Below are 23,457 nucleotides of genomic sequence, written 5' to 3'. Positions count from 1 at the left end.
AGTTGCTCAAAGATGGAAGAAGCATGGCAGGTAATACCATTTACTGTGCTACTGGAAAACTGATGAGGGAAGTATGTGCCCTTCATGGGAACATAAGAATGGAAATTCGTATATGGAGGACACAGAATGAGTTTGTGCAAAATCACATTAATGGAATTGGAGACATAGTAATCCTAAATAATCATAGTTACTCTTTAAACATTATCAACATAGTCATATTCTCATTATACTTTTAGCAATTGAGTTCTCATAGGTCAAAAAATTTTATGTGGTCTGGTGTTAGAATCAACAAGATGCCCCACTCAGGATCATATATGAAAATTCAACAATTGAAAGATTGCTTTTGGTGCACTAATTATCTATAGCTTATCTTTAAACTGAAAAACAAAAATAAGCAGCTTAAAGGCAGGATATTTTAATTTTGTCTTTGCCTATAAACATACACGTGAAATTGGGAACATTACTCAACCTGTCTGCATTAATGACTTTTTATAACAGGACAGAATTGGACTAGACAGTATCGTATGTAACTTTAGTTTCTCAGACATTAACGCTACCACATTTCCCTATATAGATGTGTATTACTGATGATGCTCTTTTGGTACCTAAGAATAGAGTTAATTATTTCCCCTATGATGGAAGTGTTGTCTACAGAGTGTACAGACCCATAATGGCACCTATCCCTGTGTATTCTAATTAAGAATTTCCATGTCTCTCTCAACTAAATTTGTGTCTCTTTATTTAGTTCTCCCCCACATCTAGGGAACATAATTGGTTCTCAGTAAATGCTTGCTGAAACTGATTTGTTCAGTGCAATTATGATTGAGAAGACTTGAGGATAATTCTCCTCATTGTGTTTTGTACTTCAGATATTAAGTACTCAAGATCTGGAGAAAATTAATCAGTTTTCCTTCATTAACCTTCTTGGTTGAGGGAGTTGAGGGAAAAAGGTAATATGGTTGTTTTCTGAAAAGTACCTTTGACTTCAAGAGAGGAAAAATCCAATTTTTATACATATAGTACCCATTCCATTTATATAACAGTAAAATGACAACAACAACAATTGAGACATAATACAAAGTTCTATCATATAAACAATGGGCTTTAAATCGATGTGTTCTTTCATTCTAATATAGTTTCTTACGGATTTTTAGAAGTTATAATGGAGAGAGCTTTGGCATTACTGAGAAATAGGTGGTAACTTTAATAGACATAAAGGAAAGTTCTCTAAGTCCTCTTAAAACAAATATATATGTACATATGTGTATACAAAAATATGTATCAATATTCTCTAATGCAACTAGTTCCATGCTATTTATTGTTTTCACCACAGTAGCCAACATCTGATCCAAACATTTTGCATTTTGAAATAACAGTAGATATTCTAACATACACAGTAATGTGTGGCATTTTAATACTGAAAATATATTAAAAAATCAATTGTTTATTAAAGTCCACTAATTTTGGCAACACACTAATTTTACACAAATGTAAAATTATTAAAATTATATGTATGTTTTGATGCTGCTGTATAATATTCAGCCACAAGAATATAACAATGGCTGATTTAAATTCAGTACCTGCTAATACTAACTGATAGAATAAATAAACGGGAGAGTGATCCAACATGGGAAGCGAGATACTCAGCAGACTCATAGAATGGCGGATGTCCTAAATAGCACTCTGGCCTCAGAATCAGCCCTAAAGGCATTCTGATCTGGCTGAAAAGCCCATGAGAGTATTTTAGGCATGGAAAGCCAAGACACTCTGGCAAAAACAAACAAACAAACAAAAAAACAAAACAAAACAAACAAACAAAAAAACCTAAATGAAAGATCTCTGTGAGTGAGATCCCAGTGGAAAGAACAGGTCTTCAAAGAAGGAGGTACCTTTCTCTGAAGGGAGGAGAGAACCTCCACTTTGACCATGGCCTTGTCTAAACAAGATAAGAGTTGGAGAACTCAAGGGGCTTCCATAGCCTTGGAAACTCATGACTGGAGCATAGGGAGATTACTGATGCCATAGACAGGAGTGTCAATTGGTAAAGTCAACAACAGGAGTCACTGTGCACTTACTCCTCATGTAGGATCTCTGTCCTTAATGTGCTGTACATTGAGACTTAATGCTATAACGAGTACTCAAACAGTATATTTCACTTTGTGTTTCTATGGGGGTGCAAACTGTTGAAATCTTTACTTAATGTATACTAAACTGATCTTCTGTAAAAAAAAAAAAAAAAGAAAAGAAATTATCAATTCCCAACTTGACTCTCACTGGGATTAAACATGACAATAGGTCTGATCTGATTTCATCATCATTTAAAAAATCATCTATTATTTTTCACTTTATGTTTCTGTGTGGGAGCAAACTGTTGAAATCTTTACTTAATGTATGCTAAACTGAGCTTCTGTATATAAAGAGAATCGAAAATGAATCCTCATGTGAATGGAAGGGGAGAGGGAGTGGGAAAGGGGAGGGTTGTGGGTGGGAGGGACGTTATGGGGGGGAGCCAATGTAATCCATAAGCCATACTTTGGAAATTTAGTTAAAAAAAAATTAAAATCTGTTGTGCCTAAAATGACATCAACAATGTATAATTCAACCTACAGACTGGGAGAACATATTCGTAAATCATATAGCTAGTAAAGGTGTTTTTTAAAAAAATCTATTATTTATTTATTTATTTTAGAGGCAGAGTTTCTGACAGAGAGGGAGAGACAGAGTTCTTCCATTTTCTGGTTCACTCTTCAATTGGCTGCAATGGCTGGAACTGTGCTGATCTGAAGCCAGGAGCCAGGTGCTTCTTCCTGGTCTCCCACGTGGGTGGGGGGCCCGAGGACTTGGGCCATCCTCTACTGCTTTCCCAGGCCACAGCAGAGAGCTGGATCAGAAGTGGAGCAGCCGGGACAGGAACTGGCACCCGTATGGGAAGCTGGTGCCACAGGTGGAGGCTTAACTTACTATGCTACAGTGCCAGCCCCTCTGATAAAGATCTTCTATTCAGACAATATAAAGTATACTTAGAAATCTATAAGAAGACAATCTGACTTAAAAACAGACAAGAGGTGCTGACATTGTGGTACAGTGAGTTAGGCTGCAGCCTGTGATTCTGCCATCTCACATCAGAAAGCCAGCTTGAGTCCCAGCTTCTCTACTTTGGATCCAGGTTCCTGTTCATCCATCAAGGAAGGCAACAGAAGATAATCCGAGTGCATGGGCCCTTCCCTGCCACCCATGTGGAAGATCAGATGGACTTCAGGGTTTCTGGCTTAAGTTGTACCAGCCTGATGTTGCAGTCATCTGGGGACAGAACCAACAGGTGGAAAATCCCTCTTTCACTTTTCCCTAATGCTCTGCTTTTCAAATCAACAAATGCATATTTCCAAAAAATGGACAAAGAATTTGAATAAACATTTCTTAAGGAAGAGATATAATTGCCCAATAAGCATATTGAAAAGATGAACACATCATTCGTCACCATAGGATTTCAAGTCCAACCAAAGTGATATAACATTATACACTCATTAGACTGGCTGAAACAAACACAAAAATAGACAATAATAATCATTAGTGAGGTTATGAGAAAAGCTGTTAAGGATCTGGGAGAAACTGAAAAGTTGAGAAATTGCTAGTGGAAATACCACAGGGTACAACTACTTGTTCAGTGTGGCTTACTGTGCTATTCAAAAATCCCTAGAGAAATAAAATAGTAAAAGAAATGAAAATATATGTTTATACAAAGACTAGTACACGTATGTTCATGGCGCATCATTCATAAAGCACAAAACAAAAATAATTTGAAGGTCCTTCAATTAATAAGACAATTAAACAGAATGTGCTATATCTATACAATGGAATATTGTTTGATAATATAAAGGAACATATTACTAAGACACGCAACAATATGGATGGATCTGAAAAATATTATGCTGGGTGAAAGAAGCCAGACACAAAAGATCACATGTTACATGATTCTATTCATAGGAAAGTTCTGGAACAGGAGGATATATCGGAGCTAGAAAAGACTCTTGGCTGCAAAGGGCTAAGGTAAAGGGAAGGAGATATTGAGTGCTAATGCCATGGAATTTCATTTTAGGATGATGAAATATTCTAAAGTTAGGTGTTGGTGATGACTGCAAAACTCTCTAACTACACTAAGAATACTGAGTGGTGCTCTTTCACTATGGTATATTAATTATATATCAATAAAGCTGTTAGCAAATTCGGAAAACAAAACATGTCACGTTTATATCACAACATATTTTTATTGTACTCTTATTACTCCATTTTCTCTTTGGCTATAGAATGTCTTTCCTTATTGTCTTTGACTACTAGTTTATTTTAAATGAAGAGATTTTTCATTATTAGTTTTGGTATGTTTATTTAGCTTTGACTTGTTGTTGTTTCATTTTCCTTAAATGAATAGAAGAGAACCCCATTTACGTGGCCGTGGAAAGCTTACCGTCCACGTGACTTGAACAGTGGTTGGGGTCAACACAACTGGAGTATGAAGACGAACAATGACATCTCCTAGTTCTTTCTGGACTTGCCTGTGATCTACTCCTTGTGCTGGAGGACTGATGTCTGTAGGGAGAGAAGACAATCGTCTTTATTTTTAAAAAACACACATTAAAATCCCAACCTATTGTATATAAGTGAATATTATGCCAAAAGGGTTAATTTTAAGGGAGAAACTAAAACCTTCTTGTGACAAAAAGCATTTACACACATGTAAATGTGCTTAAATAATGATAGGATATAACTGGGAAATAATATCTATTTTTTGCTAAAAATATACCAATATAAGGTTTCTAATGTATCATATTCATTCTAATACAGACACATTGTTGTTGGAGATCATTTATTTTCTGACTGAAGAATAAAGTTTGTAAAATAAGACTGCTCTGGAAGGATCAGCTTTCTACAGATGGTGGTGGATTGAAGGATTTTCCCCGCAAGTAAAGTGGGACATATCTGAAAACTGCCATTGAGGAATTTGTTTAATCCCTTGTCTCAATTAACAACATTTTTTTTTCCCTGCCAACTCCTTGACCTATTTCAGCCTGAGAGCACAGAAAGGAAAAAAATTAGAGCATTGAGGAAATGAGTTGTATCATTAAAGATAAACAGAGCAGTGAAGAGAAGGGAAGAAACTTCAGAGATCACACAACCATTGTGGTCCCAAAGTGATAAAATGGATCAAGTGCTGAATTTTGAGCAGGACTCCAACATCGGGCAGAAGATCAGGCAGCTGCTTTTCTGGGTAGTAGAGTAGGGAAGCTAGAGAAGGCTGTGATGTTCGGATAGACCTTCTGCCATCTATTTTCCTGTCTCCTTCCATACCACTCACTACACACTACTCAACTGCCCATACAATGGTTTATAATACATGCGTCCATTAAGAAAACAGTGAGAGATTATATACAGCTAAGTATATCAAATTAGTATCAAACACTGAATTTCACACATACTCAAATTCACATCTTTAACTGGTATACTTCAATGTTAAGATGATGCGTTCTGTTCTCCAGCTACATTATTTAAAGAAGTCCCATTTAAAATCATTGGTTTTCTTTATCTTGTTTTCTCCTATTTTGTCAAACCACAATGCAACACTTCTGCTAGGTATTTTTAAGTGTATATTTCAGTTTCCACTTAGACTGGGTGTATTAATATAAATTGGAATATAAATAATTGGAACATAAACTTAGATTGTTTCCTTTTAGCTCCTTTTTTCTCTTACATAAGATAAACAGCAAAGTGAAGTTTTACTTAATGTACAATATTTAAAAAGTTCCTTTATATGAATAATATTAAACTTTGTTTATATATAAGAGATTAACTGTGATGTTCATGATATAAGATCTTAAGAAAATAAATAAATCCTCAATTCTGTAATAATTAATACCTGTGAAAAAATAAGAGCTCATAAAGTAAAATATTCTTCAGAAAGAAATGTTTTGCAGAATGCAAAGCTTTTGAAAACATGGTGTCAAAAACTGATTCTGACAGACACAGAACATGAGCTTTTCTATTAAATATCTGTTAAGAGAACATAAGTCTTTTGCTGTATATAGTCTCTCAGCTGGAACAAGCAAGTTCACAAACAACTTTTCATTAATCTTTTTTGACCTTTTCACCGAGAGTTATTTTATGAGTCAAGATTTAGTACTGGCATAGTTATTGAATGATTAGGAAGGTCGGCTGGCTTTAATCGCATCCAAAGTATTCCCTTTTACTTCAGAGCTACACACAAAACTCACTTCTATCCATACAGGTACTATCTGATCTAGGTATTATAATTTCCTAACTTAAAATCACCCACTTCTCTCATTTCAAGTTCAATAATTTCAGTTACTCATTCAATGCAGGCACACTAAAAGCAGTTGCAACTAGGCAAAGTAAAATAGAGTTTCAGGTCTTCACATTTCTTGTTGTGCTTTTCTTTCTCCCAAGACAGGTTCTTTACCTACAGGCCCTTTATCATCATGGAAAATTAATCACATTACTGCTTCCAGAACAATAGCATAATGGCAGTCCCTCCTCCCTTGACTGTCATCATGTCAGCAATGTTGCAAAGTCACGTGGTGACTTTATTTCTCTTGATTCCTTTAAGGCACCCTTCTCCGTTATAATAGCACGTTAGTTACTATCATTGAACCACATTGTAATTATAATAATATTTTATGGCTGTATGGTGCTTTTCACAGTATAAAAATACTACTTTCAATTATATCTTGTTCAAAGACTTTTACAAATAAGAAATAATTAACCCTTTCCCAAGAACTCCGTAGGAAGTAGGTTGTAACAAATTACACAGGCACTATTTCTTTTATTAATTCCTGTCACCTACTAGTAGGAAAGGAAGCTATAATGTAACATCATCATAGTTTATCATTAAACCTCAGATTTTAGTGATTTCTCATTTTGAAAGGACAAGTTGCTACAGATGAGATTAATAAATCTTCCATTTTTCAATAATACATTAATATTTTGGGTTTTTAATATATGACTCAAAAGAATAGCATGCCTCAGGAAGAAAACTTGATTTACTGCATTATGAAATAAATCACTCCTTTAAACACTTGATTTAACAAAATACATTGTAAACCACATTGTTAAACTTGAACCCCGGCATCCCTGGGAGGGGATGACGACAACATCTGGGCCCAAAGCCAGAACTTGTGGCTTGTAGCCTGCAGATCTGTGTTTCCAGCAGTTTCAGGTGGTGTAGGTGGTGCCTACCCAGGTAGTTCTCTTAAGGACCAGGGTGCTGTGAACACAGATTTGCTGAACTGGAAGTTATCCGGATAACCCTGAGCATCTACCTATTAAAGATCACTGTTGGCTTTTGTAAAACAATCATTTCAAAGGAAGGTGAAACATGTTTCCTGCCTTCGAAATATAATGAAGGATTACCTAAGTTTAAATTAAATTAATTTACTCTAAATTCATTAATTTAGTTTAAAAATGCTATTGTTGAATAGACTACACCCTAAAACACGGCATGCCTGAACAATGTGAACAGCAAGTTTCTCCTTCACTGGATAAAGTGTAGTGAATCAGAAAAAGCAATCAATATGCATTTATATTTCCTCATGCAATCCTCTTATTCTTAAGCATCTATTTGATGCCTCCTTCTAGAGCCAGTCAAGTTTGCAGCAATTGAAATTACCTTGGGTGCGGACAGGATCTGACATAGGACTTGGGTCACTGAGACCTTGGGGGTTGATTGCTCTGACCATGAACAAGTAGATTGTATTAGGGCGCAGTCCTCTCACAGTATAGAGGGTGGTCTTTACGTGGTTGGCCACTGTCTGCCAGCTGTTGCTCACGGATTGGCTGAAACATGAGCAGAGCGTTCATTTAAAGAACAGTCAGAAAGATATTAGAAATGGAGTTGGGTATCAATGACAAAGGTTAATGGCTGAAAATTAAACACATACACACACAACACTTGGAGTGTTCAGCCCAATAAATGAAACATCTGGATGATTTCAGTTTATTCAACAACAAAGCCGAGCCCACCTAACGGAAGTGCCATGCACAACAAAATTAAACTCAGCCCAGGAGATGTGACAGCCCTTTGCTAATGCAGAGCAGCCCACTAAATGAATACCTGTAAAAGGAACAGAGGCCAAGATCACAACATCAAGTTTATACAGTAAGTATGGTCCTCATAAATGTATATATATACCTTGAAAAGAATTAACCTGTAGAAAGAATAAATGGACTACAGAGTAAATTATGCCAATACATTTTCCTGTTACAAGGTGTGTTTTCTTTTGCATCAATTCCACATGCAATATTACAATAGAGCCTTCTAAAACTACATATCTGTAAAAGAAGAAAGGAAGCATGTAATGAATATTTTCCCTTGGTTACATTTTTAATAAAATTGTACATTACACAGTATTGTGATTTCTCATCTCAGAATAGTGAAATATCTCTGAATTAGTGTGTGCGTGGACCCCTTTACTGCCAGCCACAGATGGATGCCATTTTAGGACACTTTGTCTAAAGTCAAATGCTACTTTCGCTCAGAATGTGGAGCAAATGTGATTTTCTGGGCTGTTTATTACTCAGATGTCCTGAAGCATCAAAGCATAAAAATATAGAAACACAGAATTTTGAAATTTGAAAGCTATGTTTCTGTCATTACCTTAAATATAGATAGAAGTCTAAAATGAAAGTGATCATTTGTCCTAATATTTCCAAAGGTCAGTGGCTCCCCCTCCAAATTTTATAATATCAAATAGAAACCCATGAAAACTGAGTGTGAAAATATTATTCCTATTTGTGTAACTTTATCAAATTGCCATAAGATACTCTCTCTAACGATACCTGAAATTCATGGTCCAAATCTTTGAATCAATGACAATTATTCCAACTAACACATGGGAGGATCTTTTCCTACCGGGGCCTGGAAGCACATGGGATAAATTTCCTAACTGGTTTTCAGTTTGTCTCAGACAGAGGCAAGAGATATATTTAAATATATAGCATATAACCATTGGAATCATTTTAAGTTCTGCTCTAATTGTTAGGAATATTCTAGAGTCCCCTGCTTCAGTAAACATCACAAAACTTCAAAATACTTGTGTCTAATTAAATAGTTTTCAGCCTATTTCTAAAGCCCAGATTTCTATCTTAGATCCTTTCAATGACCAAGAAAAAGAGAGGAGCTAAATGATTATGTCTTGAATTAGATCTCCACAGACTTAGGCATGGATAAAACATATTTAATCTTACTAAGTTATTAATAAAAAATCAAAGTCTGTTCTTGATTAAAGCCATCTATAAAATATAAATTTGTGTCGTGCACTGATTGGACATGTCCTTAAAATAAAAAATAGCATAGCTTAGGTGGGATTTTACTATATAGAAGCTAGAGCAAAAACCCAATGGAGAAAAAAGGAATTGTCTCATACCTGAAAGCCTCAATGATATATGCACTTGCTGGAAGGGTTCCAGGGGTACCTGGTTGCCAGGATAAGGTGACACTGTTCTTAGTAACATCAGTGACCTGTGGTTTGGATGGTGGCCCTGGCAGGTCATTCAAATCATAATTTTTACTGATTGTTGCTCCAGATTCTACAGAGGAAAAACAGGAAAAAAAAACTTTATTCCTGATCTCATATGTTGACAATGATGATTAAAAGAAGGAAACAAAGAGTCTGTTAAAAGAACATGAATTACACAGTGAACAATTTGTCTTATGCATTCGAAGTATACAAATGAATATTTGCCTCACCAACATGTTAATATACGTAAACTTTACTGCTACTTCTGATAACTGCAATTGCTTACATTAGAGGAAATTAAATAGCAAGGTTATCAAGGATGAATTAATAAAATCCACTGTCGCTCCCCCTCTTCGTGGAGGAACGACACTGAATCCTGCCTAGGCTTCATATCGGAGTCACGGCACCATTATGTCGCTCCCCGTCTTCGTGGAGGAACGACACAGGACCCTGCGCTGTTCTTTTGTCTGCTCGGCCCTCCCCGGGTTTGCTGCTGGTTCTACCCGGGTTGGCTACCGACCCTTCCACCTCCGTGGAAGGGCGGTTCCCCCTAGCCACTTTCCCCACTTCCGCGGGGGAGCGGCACACTGCCGGCCGGCTCTCTCGGGGGCTGCACAGGTGTTCCTTCAGATAGATGTTCCCCTTAGATGTTCCTGGTGCATGTTGTCTCTCTCCTCCTTTATAGTCCTCTTCCACCAATCCCAACTCTGCTACCCACATGCCGAGTACGCTGCTCTCCTCCAATCAGGAGCAGATCCTACAGTTTATTGGTTGAACTGGAGGCAGCTGTGTAGAAGCTGTTTCTCCCTTCTCAGTGCCATATTGTGGGAGAGCAGATGCATAGAATAAGTCTTAATTCCAGTAACTTAGTCTAGTCCGAGTTGCTCCCAGTTGCACCCCACAATCCACAAATTTGGCCACTGTTGTGGCATAACTGGGAGAGCTTCCACCTGCAACACCACCATCCCACACGGGCGGGCTGCAGTTTGTGTCCTAGCTGCTCCACTGCTGGTCCAGCTCCTTGCTAATGGTCTGAGGAAAGTAGCTGAAGAGGGGGCGAGTAGTTGGGTCCCTGCCACCCACTTGGAAGACCTGAATGAAGTTCCTGGCTCCTGATTTCAACTTGGCTCAGCCCGAGCCATTGTGGCTATCTGGGGAGTGAAACAGTGGATGGAAAATCTCTCTCTCTTTTCTATCTCTCTCTGTAAGTCTGTAACTCTGACTTTCAAATACATAAACCCCCCAAAAAATGTATAAAATCCACAAATTCATTTCTATGTGCCAACTGGTACAGTTATTAAGTGTGGCACTGACTGTCAGGACTTAGATTTACATTAAGTGAATTTAAAACCCTTAATTTGTTATTTGATAATGTGCTATCACTAAAGGGAGTTCAAGATTTCTGCTGTTAAGATAATCGATACAGGGCCAACTATATGGTGCAGTGTGTTAAACTACCGCCTGTGGCGCTGGCATTCCATATCAGAGTGCCAGTTTGTGTCCAGCTCTCTGCTAATGCTCTTGGGAAACCAGTGGAGGACAGTCTCAGCCTCTGGGCCCCTGCTGCCCACGTGAGAGACAAGGACAGAGTTCCAGGCTCCTGGGTCTTACCTGTTCTGGAGCCTGGTAACTGTAACCATCTGAGGAATAAAACAGTGCATACAAGATCTTCGCCCTTCCTTCTGTGTGTCTCCCTCTTTCTGTCACCCTTCCTTTCAAATATGTAAAACAAATTAAAAATCAATCAAACAAGAGAATTGACAAGGAAAGACAATTCTCAAAGAACTCACCAGTCACATCCAGCACTGCACTCCAGGAAGTCTCTCCACTTGAACTTGTAGCCACACAGGTGTAAGTGCCAGTATCTGAATTCTAGAAAACAACAAAGAGAATTATTTTAATCAATTTGTAGAAAAAGTATTCACTCTCAACCAGGTAATAATTAATTTCATAAAATGTGAGTTATCATTGTTTGAATTATGCATTAAAACCAATCATATGTAAACATAAAATGTTAAAATAAATGCAGATAATTCTATTAATAAGATTAACTCAAGAGTGTTTAAAAATGCACTTCTACATTGAATGTTACTTGTTTGATAAGCTCTAGTTGTCTCCTTCCCCATGGGAATACTCTGATCTCTTAATTGCCGTTTTTTTAAAGCTTTTATTTATTTATTTGTGAGGCAGAGTTGCAGACAGAGAGGTGGAAACACAGAAGGGTCTTCCTTCCGCTGGTTTGCTCCCCAAATGGCTGCAACAGCCAGAGTTGTGTTCTCATGAATGGGAAGAGCCAGGCGCTTCTTCCGGGTCTCCCACATGGATGCAGGGGCCTGGGGCCATCTTCTACCGCTTTCTTAGGCCATTAGCAGGAAACTGGATTGGAAGAGGAGCAGCTAGAACATGAATGGGCACTCACATGGGATGCGGGTGCTGCAAGTGGAGGCTTAGCCTTTTACGCCACAGCGCTGGCCCCTTCTTAACCACATTTTATGCTGGGGCTTTACTAAGTGAGGTTAGATACAGATATTCCAGTTTATTTAGAATCCTATCAACTTATAGAAAATCATCAATGCAGTCATTTCTAGTAGCAAGTAAGTATGAGATAACAGGGAGGGGCACAGTTCCTCTCTTTTTTGAAAGATGCGAAGAAAAGTGAAGAAAGAAATTTTTTTGAAAAAAAGAAAAATTAAAGTTTTGCTATAAAATCTGTCATTCATTTACATATAAGTTACAGCAGCATGACAATGAATGAAATCAAATTATATCATTAAAAGCAAACACATGTTATCTAGTCACTGAAATTTTCAGCTGAAAGGAACTGTAAAAATTATCTAATATATAAACTTTTATTCATACTTAGAGGTTGCCATTTTACCAGCCACTTCAAATGTTTTTGTTATTCAGTGAAATGTGGCAAAACCTTTTAGAGTTGATAATACCATTAACAGTACTATTTTGCAAATATCAAAGGCAAAAACTTTCATGATTAGACCTGGATAGTACTCAAAGAGTATTTTTCACTTTATGTTTCTGTGTGGGAGCAAACTGTTGAAATCTTTACTTAAATGTATGCTAAACTGATCTTCTGTATATAAAGAGAATCGAAAATGAATCATGATGTGAATGGAAGGGGAGAGGGAGTGGGAAAGGGGAGGGTTGCAGGTGGGAGGGACGTTATGGGGGGGGAAGCCATTGTAATCCATAAGCTGTACTTTGGAAATTTATATTCATTAAATAAAAGTTAAAAAAAAAGCCCCAAGGTGAGTAAAAGATACAACCCCCAAAATCTCACACACAGCAGACTATTCATCACATTAATTTAGGGGCGAAGGCAAAGTGAGACAGGGAGGAGACAATGATCAGCAAAAAAAAAGACAAAGGGAGAAGATATAGAATTAAAATTCTGTGATGTACATGAGTCTAATTGTTAGTGAAATATGGGAGTTCACGGAAGATTCTATCTGCTCCGTTCAAAACGTAAGTGCATCGACGACTCCTGCTTTCACAATTGATTCTCAGGTAAATTATTTGTGCTCAGATGTTACTGCCTTTCCACCATTTTAATTGATTTTAATGTCATTATGTATTTTACCTTAAGTCTCAAATGGCTCAGGCCCATCATTCTTGGCCATTTTATCTTGGCACAATTGTCTTCTATTTCACAGAGGGAAGATGGGAATGGCTATTGTAGAAAAAGCCATTCTTTCAAATGCGGCTGTGCACACATTATAGTCATTAAAAATCTTTGCATTTAAGAAGCATCACTCACAAACTAAATATAATGAGCCCAGGTTGGATTCTAATGGGATGTTCATTTGAATACGGTCCTCAAAAGAGTAAAAGAATTTGCATTTTATTATAGCTGTTGAACTAAAATGTAGCACTTGTTATTACATGCAAACGCTAAAAGAAGAGTGGGTAGGTAATGCTTCTTAACTGCATCTCCTTGTCATTGTATGGAGATACAAGTCTGACATTAGCGGTGGTAGGTGTGTTTTAATGAGTATTGCAATATTCCACGTCTCATAAGATACAGATTCAGTTACCAATTAGCTGGACTATGAGAACACAGTATATACATCAAGTTATTTTTTTTTCCCCTTGCATTAAACACTGAAAAAGAAATAGTGGGACACAAAGGAATGCGACCTTCAGAAAATCTCTCTTGGCTGTATGAGTGATTGCTGGAAAATCCATTTTTATCTCCCATTGGAGACAATCCTCTTACAGAAAAAGAACAACATTTTCATTTTGGACTTCACCAAAAGTGGTATTAAGAGTCTAAATATCACTGTTCAAATGCACTGTCGTATCACTGTCATTATTACCACATTCCTTTTCATCTCTTTGGCTTTAAAGAATGTCTCTTCTGGGTCCCAATGCCTCGCCATCTTTCCCTTTCGTCCAAAACTAATGGTATAAAAAGAGATCAATGTCTGGCACACTCTGTCATCTGCTATTTTGCTCATGCTGTTGGTGGCAGAAAGGCCCCCAGGGGCTGGCATATTACAGAGACCACTCAGAAGCCTGTCACAGGGCTCGAAGTTTCTTAGACATCAACAAGTACCCATGTTCGATTGCTTCTTTCCAACACTACTAGAGATCTTGACTATTCAAGTACACCCTTTAACTCTACAACACAGAGAAAACACATTAACCTGCATGGCCCATGTCTGCCTTCAGCCCAGAGAGAGAGAGAGAGGGTACAGTATTTACACAAAGACAGTTGGCGTGAATGTTTTAATAACTTCCATTTTGTTCAAAGAAGGCTAACAATTAATTTACAATCAATAAAATGACAGGCTCAGCACAGCAGTATATTTTTCTTTTAATTGAACTTGGCATCTTGTTTTTTTCTACTTGGAGCAATAGTAAATACTTGTGTCTCAAAATTAAAGTTAAATTATGTATGTTATAATAAATGAAGCATTTATTACTATATATGTGTGTGTGAGTGGCTGCAAAAATGGAAGCATTTTTCTTTTTGGCATATGTAACTGTATGAAATAAACAACCAGATTAACATGTAATTGCAAATATATTCCTCCTAAGAGAAGAACTCTCCAAATTTTGATCATTCGAAAATGTCATAAAATATTTTTACTTTCCTCTGTGGCTTCTGAATGAGAAAATTAAACAATACTATTTTATGTTGATTTGCTTCATCTTAGTCCCCAATTTCTACCTGGACACCAGATTCCAATAGGGTTCTTGCACAGAGTAATTTTCAATAAATTTTTCTTCATACACTATGACATCAGCTGCCTTAGTTATGGCTTGGATGCCCAGACTTATGATCTCATTAATATACTCTCCTGCTTTATTATAGCATTTGATGTCTGAGGTTGGGAGATAGGGAGATTTGCCATCCTTAGTTAAATGAGTTGAAAAAACAAATAGGGCCCAGTGCTGTGGCACAGCAGGTAAAGCCACCACCTGCAGTGCTGGCATACCATATGGGCACTGGTTTGAGTCCCGGCTGCTCAACTTCTGATTCAGCTCTCTGTGATGGCCTGGGAAAGCAGTGGAAGATGGCCAAAGTCCTTGAGCCCCTGCACCTATGTGGGAGATCCAGAAGAAGCTCCAGGCTCCTGGCTTTGGATTGGCCATTGTGGCCAACTGGGGAGTGAACCAACGGATGGAAGACCTCTCTCTTTCTCTCCCTCTCTCTCTCTGCCTCTGCCTCTCTGTAACTCTGCCTTTCAAATAAATAAATAAATATTAAAAAAAAAAAAGAAAGAAGAAACAAATAGAGGGCAAGCTGTCCTCATGTTCACCTAGTCCTAGCATTTACACTTCATGGAATCCACCTCAAACGTGAATGTGACATGTTGATTGGCAGCTGGTGAACGGAATGTTTTCTGAGTGTCAGGTTGTCACATTTGTATGTTTGTTACACAGCACTGTAATGCCCACCTTGCTGGAAGACACTTTGTTCTGACTTGAGAAAGCAGCCAATAGTTTAGTGAAGAACCACATGGAAAAGGACTAAAGACAGCCTCCAGGAAACAGTCCTCAAAAAGCTGACGCTGTTAGTTCAGTAGCCAAATGAAATGAATGCTGTGACACTCCTGTTGCCTGGAAGCAATCAATCACCAGCCAATCTCCAGATAAGGCCACACCCTAAGGGCCACCTGGTTGCTGCTAGTGAGAAGAACCACCGAGTCGCACACAGGCTTCCAGCTCACAGAAAATCTGAGACAATGGATGTTGCTTTAACTTGTTATATTTTCGCTAACATTGTTACATAGTGTATACATAACTAATACAATATTCAGAAGTAGACATTTTATTTTGCATGGCTCCTGAGCCATGTCCAACTGGTTAAGCTTCCAGGAATAGTCATTATCATGTAAATTTCAGTTAAAAGAAAACTCATGGCTTGTTCTTGTTTACAGATTGAATTTTTTTTTTTTTTTTTTTTTTTTTTTTTTTTTTTTTGACAGGCAGAGTGGACAGTGAGAGAGAGAGACAGAGAGAAAGGTTTTCTTTTTGCCATTGGTTCACCCTACAATGGCCGCTGCCATGGCCGGTGCACAGCGCTGATCTGAAGGCAGGAGCCAGGTGCTTTTCCTGGTCTCCCATGGGGTGCAGGGCCCAAGCACTTGGGCCATTCTCCACTGCACTCCCTGGCCACAGCAGAGAGCTGGCCTGGAAAAGGAGCAACCGGGACAGAATCCAGCACCCCGACCGGGACTAGAACCCGGTGTGCCAGCGCCGCAAGGTGGAGGATTAGCCTAGGGAGCCGCGGCGCCGGCCCAGATTGAAATTTAAACTCCATTGCAATTTAATCTAAAATCTAAGTTTTTCCACCGACAAGGCAAAACTGTCTCCTGTATACTCAGGCTCATCTCTTATTTATTTTTTTCACAAAAATGCTTGGCCAAGCCAATTTACTGATATTTTCCTACACTCTTTGTTAATGAGAATAAATTGGAAACATTTGACACTTTTAAATTATCTTAAACACCCTGTTACTATTATAACTTCATGTATTGGAGACTGCTGGTTTCATTGGCTGTTACATATGGAGTAGATGCAGGAGTAGGAAGTTTCCAGGTCTGTCATGGATTTATGAGTTACCTAAGTCCAATGACCTTCCCTCTAATTTCAAAACTATGAAAAATATTTCCTGGTATAAAATGTATAGCAATCATGCTGGAATGTAAGATTTTCAATTCACCCCAGTTTTTCCCTAGGGTAATACTTAGGTTGAGATGAAGACCCAAATAGAAACTGTATATTACTTACCCGTAAATTCTTAATCTGCAGTGTTCCTTGCTCTTGTATGGTCGCTCTTGGATCTCTACCCAGAAAAGTGAATCCCTCCTTTAACCAGCTAATTACAGGAAGAGGATCACCAGTGGCTTTACATTTCAGTAATGCTGTACCATCTACTGCTAGTGTCTGATTGGCTGGGCCTTGTAGAATTATGGGTGGAGGTCGATCTGTCAAAACTAAAGGACAAAGATATTTTCAGGATATTTTAACTTCTGTGAAATCCAGTAGCTTTGAGATATGAAACTGAAAGTAAGGTAAAACCCACACACATACTACTTACAACTTATCCCTGCATATTCTGTGCCTATCATATACTGATATGATCATATGATATGATATCAATCATTTACTCACACTACACATCATCTGTATACACTATCTAAGGCCATATTGTTGTTTATTGCTTATTCTGTATTACTGATAATTAAAATGATATTGGCATAAATTCTAACATTTTTGGAAAATAATCATATTAAAAGCTTAACTTTATTAAAATGGAAACTAAAATACAGATAACTTACGGCAGACTGTCATAAAATGCTCATTTTCTTTCATGTGCATATTTGTGAAAGCCTGTGCAGCATCATATGCATAGACTCAACTTTCACTTTTACTTTTATTATAAATATATATACAATACACAATTTCACCCTTCACAACACCAGTTATGTGCTGTGTTTATACAATCTAAACTATTTCTGTTGATGTTAACAAACTAGATAATGAAGAATTTATTTCTAAACTCGTGATATTGAGTTTTCAAATTACAGTCATATCACTTGAATATGTGGATCTAACAAGTGCCTATAACTGATAAAGAAAAGCAGTCCAGTTAGCCAGTGTTTATAGTATGACAAAAATAGATTTTACATGCAAACTCTTTGTTTACCTATATATTCATTCCTGTGGTCATCTGGGTAATATTTCCATAATTTCATAAGCTTTTGGTTCAGTGTGCTCTTTGTTTATGAAATACTGTTTTGTAACAGTATCTTCAGTACCTTCAGAAATATTTAATAATGATTTAAGAAGCACACCAGAATGTACAGCATAATTAAAAAAGGTTGACAGAAATATGGAGTAAGTTGGAGGTGAGACTTCATCTAGAACTCATTAAAAGACCATCTGAGAATGAAATTTACATATCCAGGTCCAAGGAAGATTATCTTAGAAAGTATTCTATAAAATTCATCACAGACCTTGGTTAATTATCCAAAATATGCCATTTACTATATGCATGCGTAGTTAATATATTACACAAATAATATAATGTGTAACACATAAAAGCATATATATTTCTCAGAAAGGAAAACACATACAATGGTTTTTAATTACTGTTAAATAATTGTGATAAGAATAGCCGGCACCGTGGCCCACTAGGCTAATCCTCCGCCTTGCGGCGCTGGCACACGGGGTTCTAGTCCCGGTCGGGGTGCTGGATTCTGTCCCGGTTGCCCCTTTTCCAGGCCAGCTCTCTGCTGTGGCCAGGGAGTGCAGTGGAGGATGGCCCAAGTGCTTGGGCCCTGCACCCCATGGGAGACCAGGAGAGTACCTGGCTCCTGCCATCGGATCAGCGCGGTGTGCCAGCCGCAGAGGGCTGGCCACGGCAGCCATTGGAGGGTGAACCAATGGCAAAGGAAGACCTTTCTCTCTGTCTCTCTCTCTCACTGTCCACTCTGCCTGTCAAAAAAAAAAAAAAAAAAAGAATACTCTTTTCTGAAAAGGTCATCTTGTATTACAATCTACATAATCTAAAAAGTCACTTGGCCTAATGCTCTTTTTGTTTGGTCATGAGCTTCTGTAAACCCCAGTTTATACAGTGATCTATTTCCCAATCTATACATACCAGCTTTATCAGCATTCACAGTTTTGGGAAACACAACATTAAAATTAATCAGGCTTTTCAGAGCCTTCTATGAGAAAGCTTTTGAATTTTAATTAGAAGTTACAACATAGGACCTCCATGTATCATGATATTGTGAACTTCAATCTCTCTAAACCTATGACATCATTCTAAAACTCTAAGGAAAACTTTAAAAAAATGTTTATTTCCAAAACAAAAGGAGCTATTAATTTCACCAATTTTTTGGTAACATTCTTCACTTTCGAAGTAAAATACTCTTAAAAGAATGTGGAAGCATGATAGTATAGGAATTCTGACACATCTGGCAATAATTGGGCAAACTCTCTAAGTTTTATGGCATTTAATTCCTTTTGGGTCAAAAAAAGACCACTGCACAAAATGTTATGATTTTTTTTTTCAATTTAGTGGGAATACTGGTCTGCATTATCTTAAATGATGTTTCTTCTTTGTTTCAAATGAAATAGGTATACAGATTCACGTAAGTTCTTATAACTGTTTTTTATTGTCATATCACTGAAATCATTAGATGAAGCCAAAGGTTGTCGAATTAGTTTTTTCTTCTCTGTTTTATTGTCCAAAGGAGTAGTAGCTCATCATCTTTGGAATGAATTTGATCAATAAAGTAATTGAAAACCTCCTGGCCAGAAGGAATTTTCAGTTTCAAGGATGTGATGGGTGAAAGATGACCACATGTTTCCCTGACACTAAGGCCAAAGGTTAAATGAACGTTTAGGGTTTCCAGTGATCTGTGAACAACTCCATGATCTTCTCTAAATATGCATTATAAATCTTCAATAAACTGTTCGTATATGATCACGCCATGACATTTATTGTCAATATAAATACATTTCACCTCCTCTGTCCTTTTAGATTCTATTGGTTCTTCTCACAGAATTCTCAATGTAATTTCCTAATTTTTGGAGAAAAAATGATAAAGCTGACGAAAAAAAGAAGAAACGAAGAACAGTGCCCATGAATTAATGAGGTCTTTTAGAGTATTTTGAAACTAAAGTACATTTGAAATATCTTAGCTCAGTCTATAATCAGTAAAATTATCACTCAACATAGCACCTCTCATCATCACTAGCAATCTTATATGAACACTTGAATTAAAAATATTTCCAGAAAACGAGTCTCAGTGCAAAAATGGAACAGAAACATTGCTGTAGATGGAATAATCACTTGTTTCTCTGAAAATGGCATATGCTTGCATTCTACAATGGAATTTCAGTTGGCTGGGATTATTCTGAATCATACCAAAAATATGTTCAAAATGAAAATAATGGCTCTCATTTTATTAAATAATTAATAAGCCTAAAAATCAAAATGACTAGTCTGAATAGAACCTGAAGTCAACATCTAATGTGGCAGTGTAACATTTAGAGTTATTTGTGTGTGTGTGTGTATTTAGGGTCTTGAAGCTGGATTTCTTTACTGTAAAAATCAACAACTCTAATTTCCACCATATGTTTTTTTGTCTTTTTTTATTACTATAAGTAAAGATTTCATGCATTCTATAGGTACAGTTCCAAGAAGACAACCACACTTCCCTCCTTACCCCTTTCCCTCAATACCCTCTTCTCCCTTCCCTCTCTTCCTTTCATTAGCTTTTCCAAAGACATAATTTTAATCCACTTTACAGTCACAGGTTTAATTTACCATTAACCATAATATTCAGCAAGTAACAAGTGGGAAGTCCACAGTTCCACAGGATTATAAACATGGACTAAAAACAATCATATCAAAAAATGTCCATTTCACTCCTACACATGTGAATGTTTTCTACAAAAGTATCTAGACTCTGTGATGGTTACTTAAATACAAATCAATGTAGGAATGAATATTTTAGTCTGTTGTAACAAAATGTTCAGAGCCATCACAGTCATCAGAAAATTTAAACCTGATCATCTCTCTTTTAATTTGGACCTCAGAAAAGCCATAAAGCCTACTGTTTGTGATACTTTCCCAACTAAGTTTTCAAATGTTCTCCTTTTCATTGCATTGGACATACTTCTGCATATCTACCTGTTTCATGAATCATATCAGTCACATAAACTGCTTCTTGTAATTCAACTGTTTGCTTTCTACAAGCAGTTTGTCTTTTTATTTATTTATTTATTTATTGACAGGCAGAGTTAGACAGTGAGAAAGACAGACAGAGAGAAAGGTCTTCCTTCCGTTGGTTCACCCCCAAAATGGCCGCCACGGCCAGCGCGCTAAACCAATGCAAAGCTAAGAGCCAGGTGCTTCTTCTTGGTCTCCCATGCGGGTGCAGGGCCCAAGCACTTGGGCCATCCTTCACTGCCTTCCCAAGCCACAGCAGAGAGCTGGACTGGAAGAGGAGCAACCGGGACAGAATCTGGCGCCCCAATGGGGACTAGAACCTGGAGTGCCGGTGCCGCAGGTGGAGGATTAGCTTAGTGAGCCACGGTGCCAGCCACAGTTTGTCTTTTCAAAAAACAATTTCTTCACTTAGAAGGACTTCAGGGTTTATTTTCTATAAAATAATATAAGGAGCCAGATGACAGTAGATATCTTAAGCATTATATTTGTAATGTTTCAGACTAATACAGAATAAAACTTGGACTTTGTCCAGAATATCTTACTTTCCATGCAGACGTATCTGTGGATTTTTGCTGATAGAGGAATATATAGAACTTTAAAGAGATAAAAAAGAGAACTTTAAAAAGATTTTAAAAATTACCTTTTATTCTTTAAAGAACTATGCAGGTATGATAGATCAAAGATCTTGTCCATCTAAAGAAGAATTTCTCATCACTGCTACCCTTGAACCTGACTTCTCCTTTCAGTTCCCTAGCTGTAAGTCTCTGCAGCACCAGCAGGTGCAGCTGTCAACGACTCACTATCCCCACAGCCAATGTTTGTCTCTTCTATTTATTCCTATTCTTGACATGGTGCTGAATCAGGCTTTATCATGAACAGATATTAAAAAGTACTGCCTTTCTACTAATTTTAAATGACCTTTTAATCTACATGTAAATTTGAACTGCATGAAAGCACATCATATTTCACCAGCACAGGCAGAAAAGAATCAGAGAGACCACCGACTAAGGCTCTGATATCTCAGAAGCCAGCACTGGGGGACGTAGAGGGAAGAACAAAACCAACACTCCTCATGAATATAGGAGAGCAAGAAAGCACGTTCAATTTAAGACATCACAGAAAGTGATCAACCTTATGCTCAGATGTTCATGAAATACCAAAACTCCCAAGTTGTTAGTTGTAACAAATAAGCTGCTGTTAAAAAGCAGGCTATGCACAGCCCTACATCCTTTTCAACTTTTCAATCCATGAATGTAGGTGCCTCAGTTGAGATTCCAAGGACATATGTGCAAATAAAAAAACAGTAATTTTGGCATCCATTGGCACTTTGGAAGGCATTTAATTAATTTAACTTAGTGAATGTATAATTAAAGTCATAAGAATGTCATAATGTGATTAGCTAACTAAAATTCATCTCTGTTTCACTGATAATATTAATTTTAATAACTCCTCCTCTAGTGAAGTAAGATTATTAATATGTATTAGAAGAAATCATGTCAGTATAAGTTTAAATAAAAATACATAGATTACCGTTCTAAACACCAGTAAATGTCATGTCATTTTTTCCTTCTTTGTAAGATTTATTTATTTGAAAGGCAGAGTTAGAGAAAGAGAGAGAGAGAGTGAGAGAGAGATCTTCCATCTTTGGGTTCATTCCCCAAATGGCCACAATGGCAGAGCTGTATCAGAAGTACAGCATCCAGGACCTGAAACAGCACACATGTGGGATGCCTGCACTGTAGACCGGGTGGCGTAACTCACTATGCCACAACACTGGTCCAAGTATGATATCATTTCTTTAAGATAGTGCATTCCTATATTTTTTTAAGAATAAAATTGAAAGCCTTTGATGTTTTTCTTTGGGAAAACAATGAAATTAAATTAGGAAAATCAGAAACCATTAGAAAATTTTTACCTTTCCTTGATTCAAACTCAGTAGACAAACACTGAGCTAAGTGAATAAACAAATCAGAAAATCCATATGGTCAATATGCATCATGAAATTAGAGTCAAAATTTTTATAAGACAAATTTAGTAACAATAATATCTTACCATCAGTAACTTCCAGTTGTGCCTTTGCTAAAATGCTTCCTGCCACAGTTAAGGCCTGGCATATGTAGTAACCTGCATCTGAACGCTGAATGTTGGTAATGGTGAGGTCTCCAGTTGGCGACACTGAACATCTACTGTTGGGCTGCTGGGGTTGGTTTGGGAAAAGTAGGTTCTATGGAAACAAAGAGTCTCATCAATATTCTGTTCTTACTTAAAGGAAAATAATGCGAGCAGCAACTATTAACATTAATAGACAATCACTAGAAAAAAGAAAGTACATGTGTTTAAAAATGCATAGTACTGAAACAACTAAATGACACCCACTGGATTTCACTGGGAATTTTTTTTTTCCCATATCATAGGAAAATAGTATGTTCCAAGAAGTTTGCATGCTATAGTTGAAGGGATAATCACCTGTATTCTGAAAAATACTCTCTATATTTGGGTTCTGTGTTTGGCCTAGCAGTTAAGACACTGTTTCAAATGCTCAAGTCCCACATCAGAGTGGTTGCGTTCAGTTCAAGACTCTGGATCCCAAATCCTGTTTTCCACAAATGCAGACCACAGGAGGCAGTAGGTGATGCTCCAGAAGCTGGGTGCTGAACACCTGCGTTCAGTTCCCAGCTCCCAGCTTGAGGTCCAGGCAGCTCTTGACTGAAGTAATTCGTG

General features: G+C 37.4%; 1 protein-coding gene across 23 annotated transcripts in view; it reads right to left on the bottom strand.

The window, feature by feature from the left end:
- ROBO2 (roundabout guidance receptor 2) overlaps positions 1–23,457 on the bottom strand; it is a 1,407,887-nt gene that overhangs the window by 87,899 nt on the left and 1,296,531 nt on the right. For all 23 annotated transcript variants that reach the window (XM_089330658.1, XM_089330657.1, XM_051859425.3 and 20 more), the window contains 6 exons: positions 22,789–22,960; positions 16,779–16,984; positions 11,315–11,396; positions 9,432–9,594; positions 7,676–7,842; positions 4,463–4,584 (listed from right to left, as the gene is read on the bottom strand). In XM_089330658.1, coding sequence (XP_089186784.1) covers positions 4,463–4,584; positions 7,676–7,842; positions 9,432–9,594; positions 11,315–11,396; positions 16,779–16,984; positions 22,789–22,960 — 912 coding nt within the window. The remainder of the gene's footprint in view (positions 1–4,462; positions 4,585–7,675; positions 7,843–9,431; positions 9,595–11,314; positions 11,397–16,778; positions 16,985–22,788; positions 22,961–23,457) is intronic.

The sequence above is a fragment of the Oryctolagus cuniculus genome, chromosome 4 (assembly GCF_051225735.1).
Source record: "Oryctolagus cuniculus isolate XC-2025 breed Fujian yellow rabbit chromosome 4, ASM5122573v1, whole genome shotgun sequence".
Classification (NCBI taxonomy): domain Eukaryota; kingdom Metazoa; phylum Chordata; class Mammalia; order Lagomorpha; family Leporidae; genus Oryctolagus; species Oryctolagus cuniculus.
This window is presented reverse-complemented; position numbering and strand designations above follow the sequence as displayed.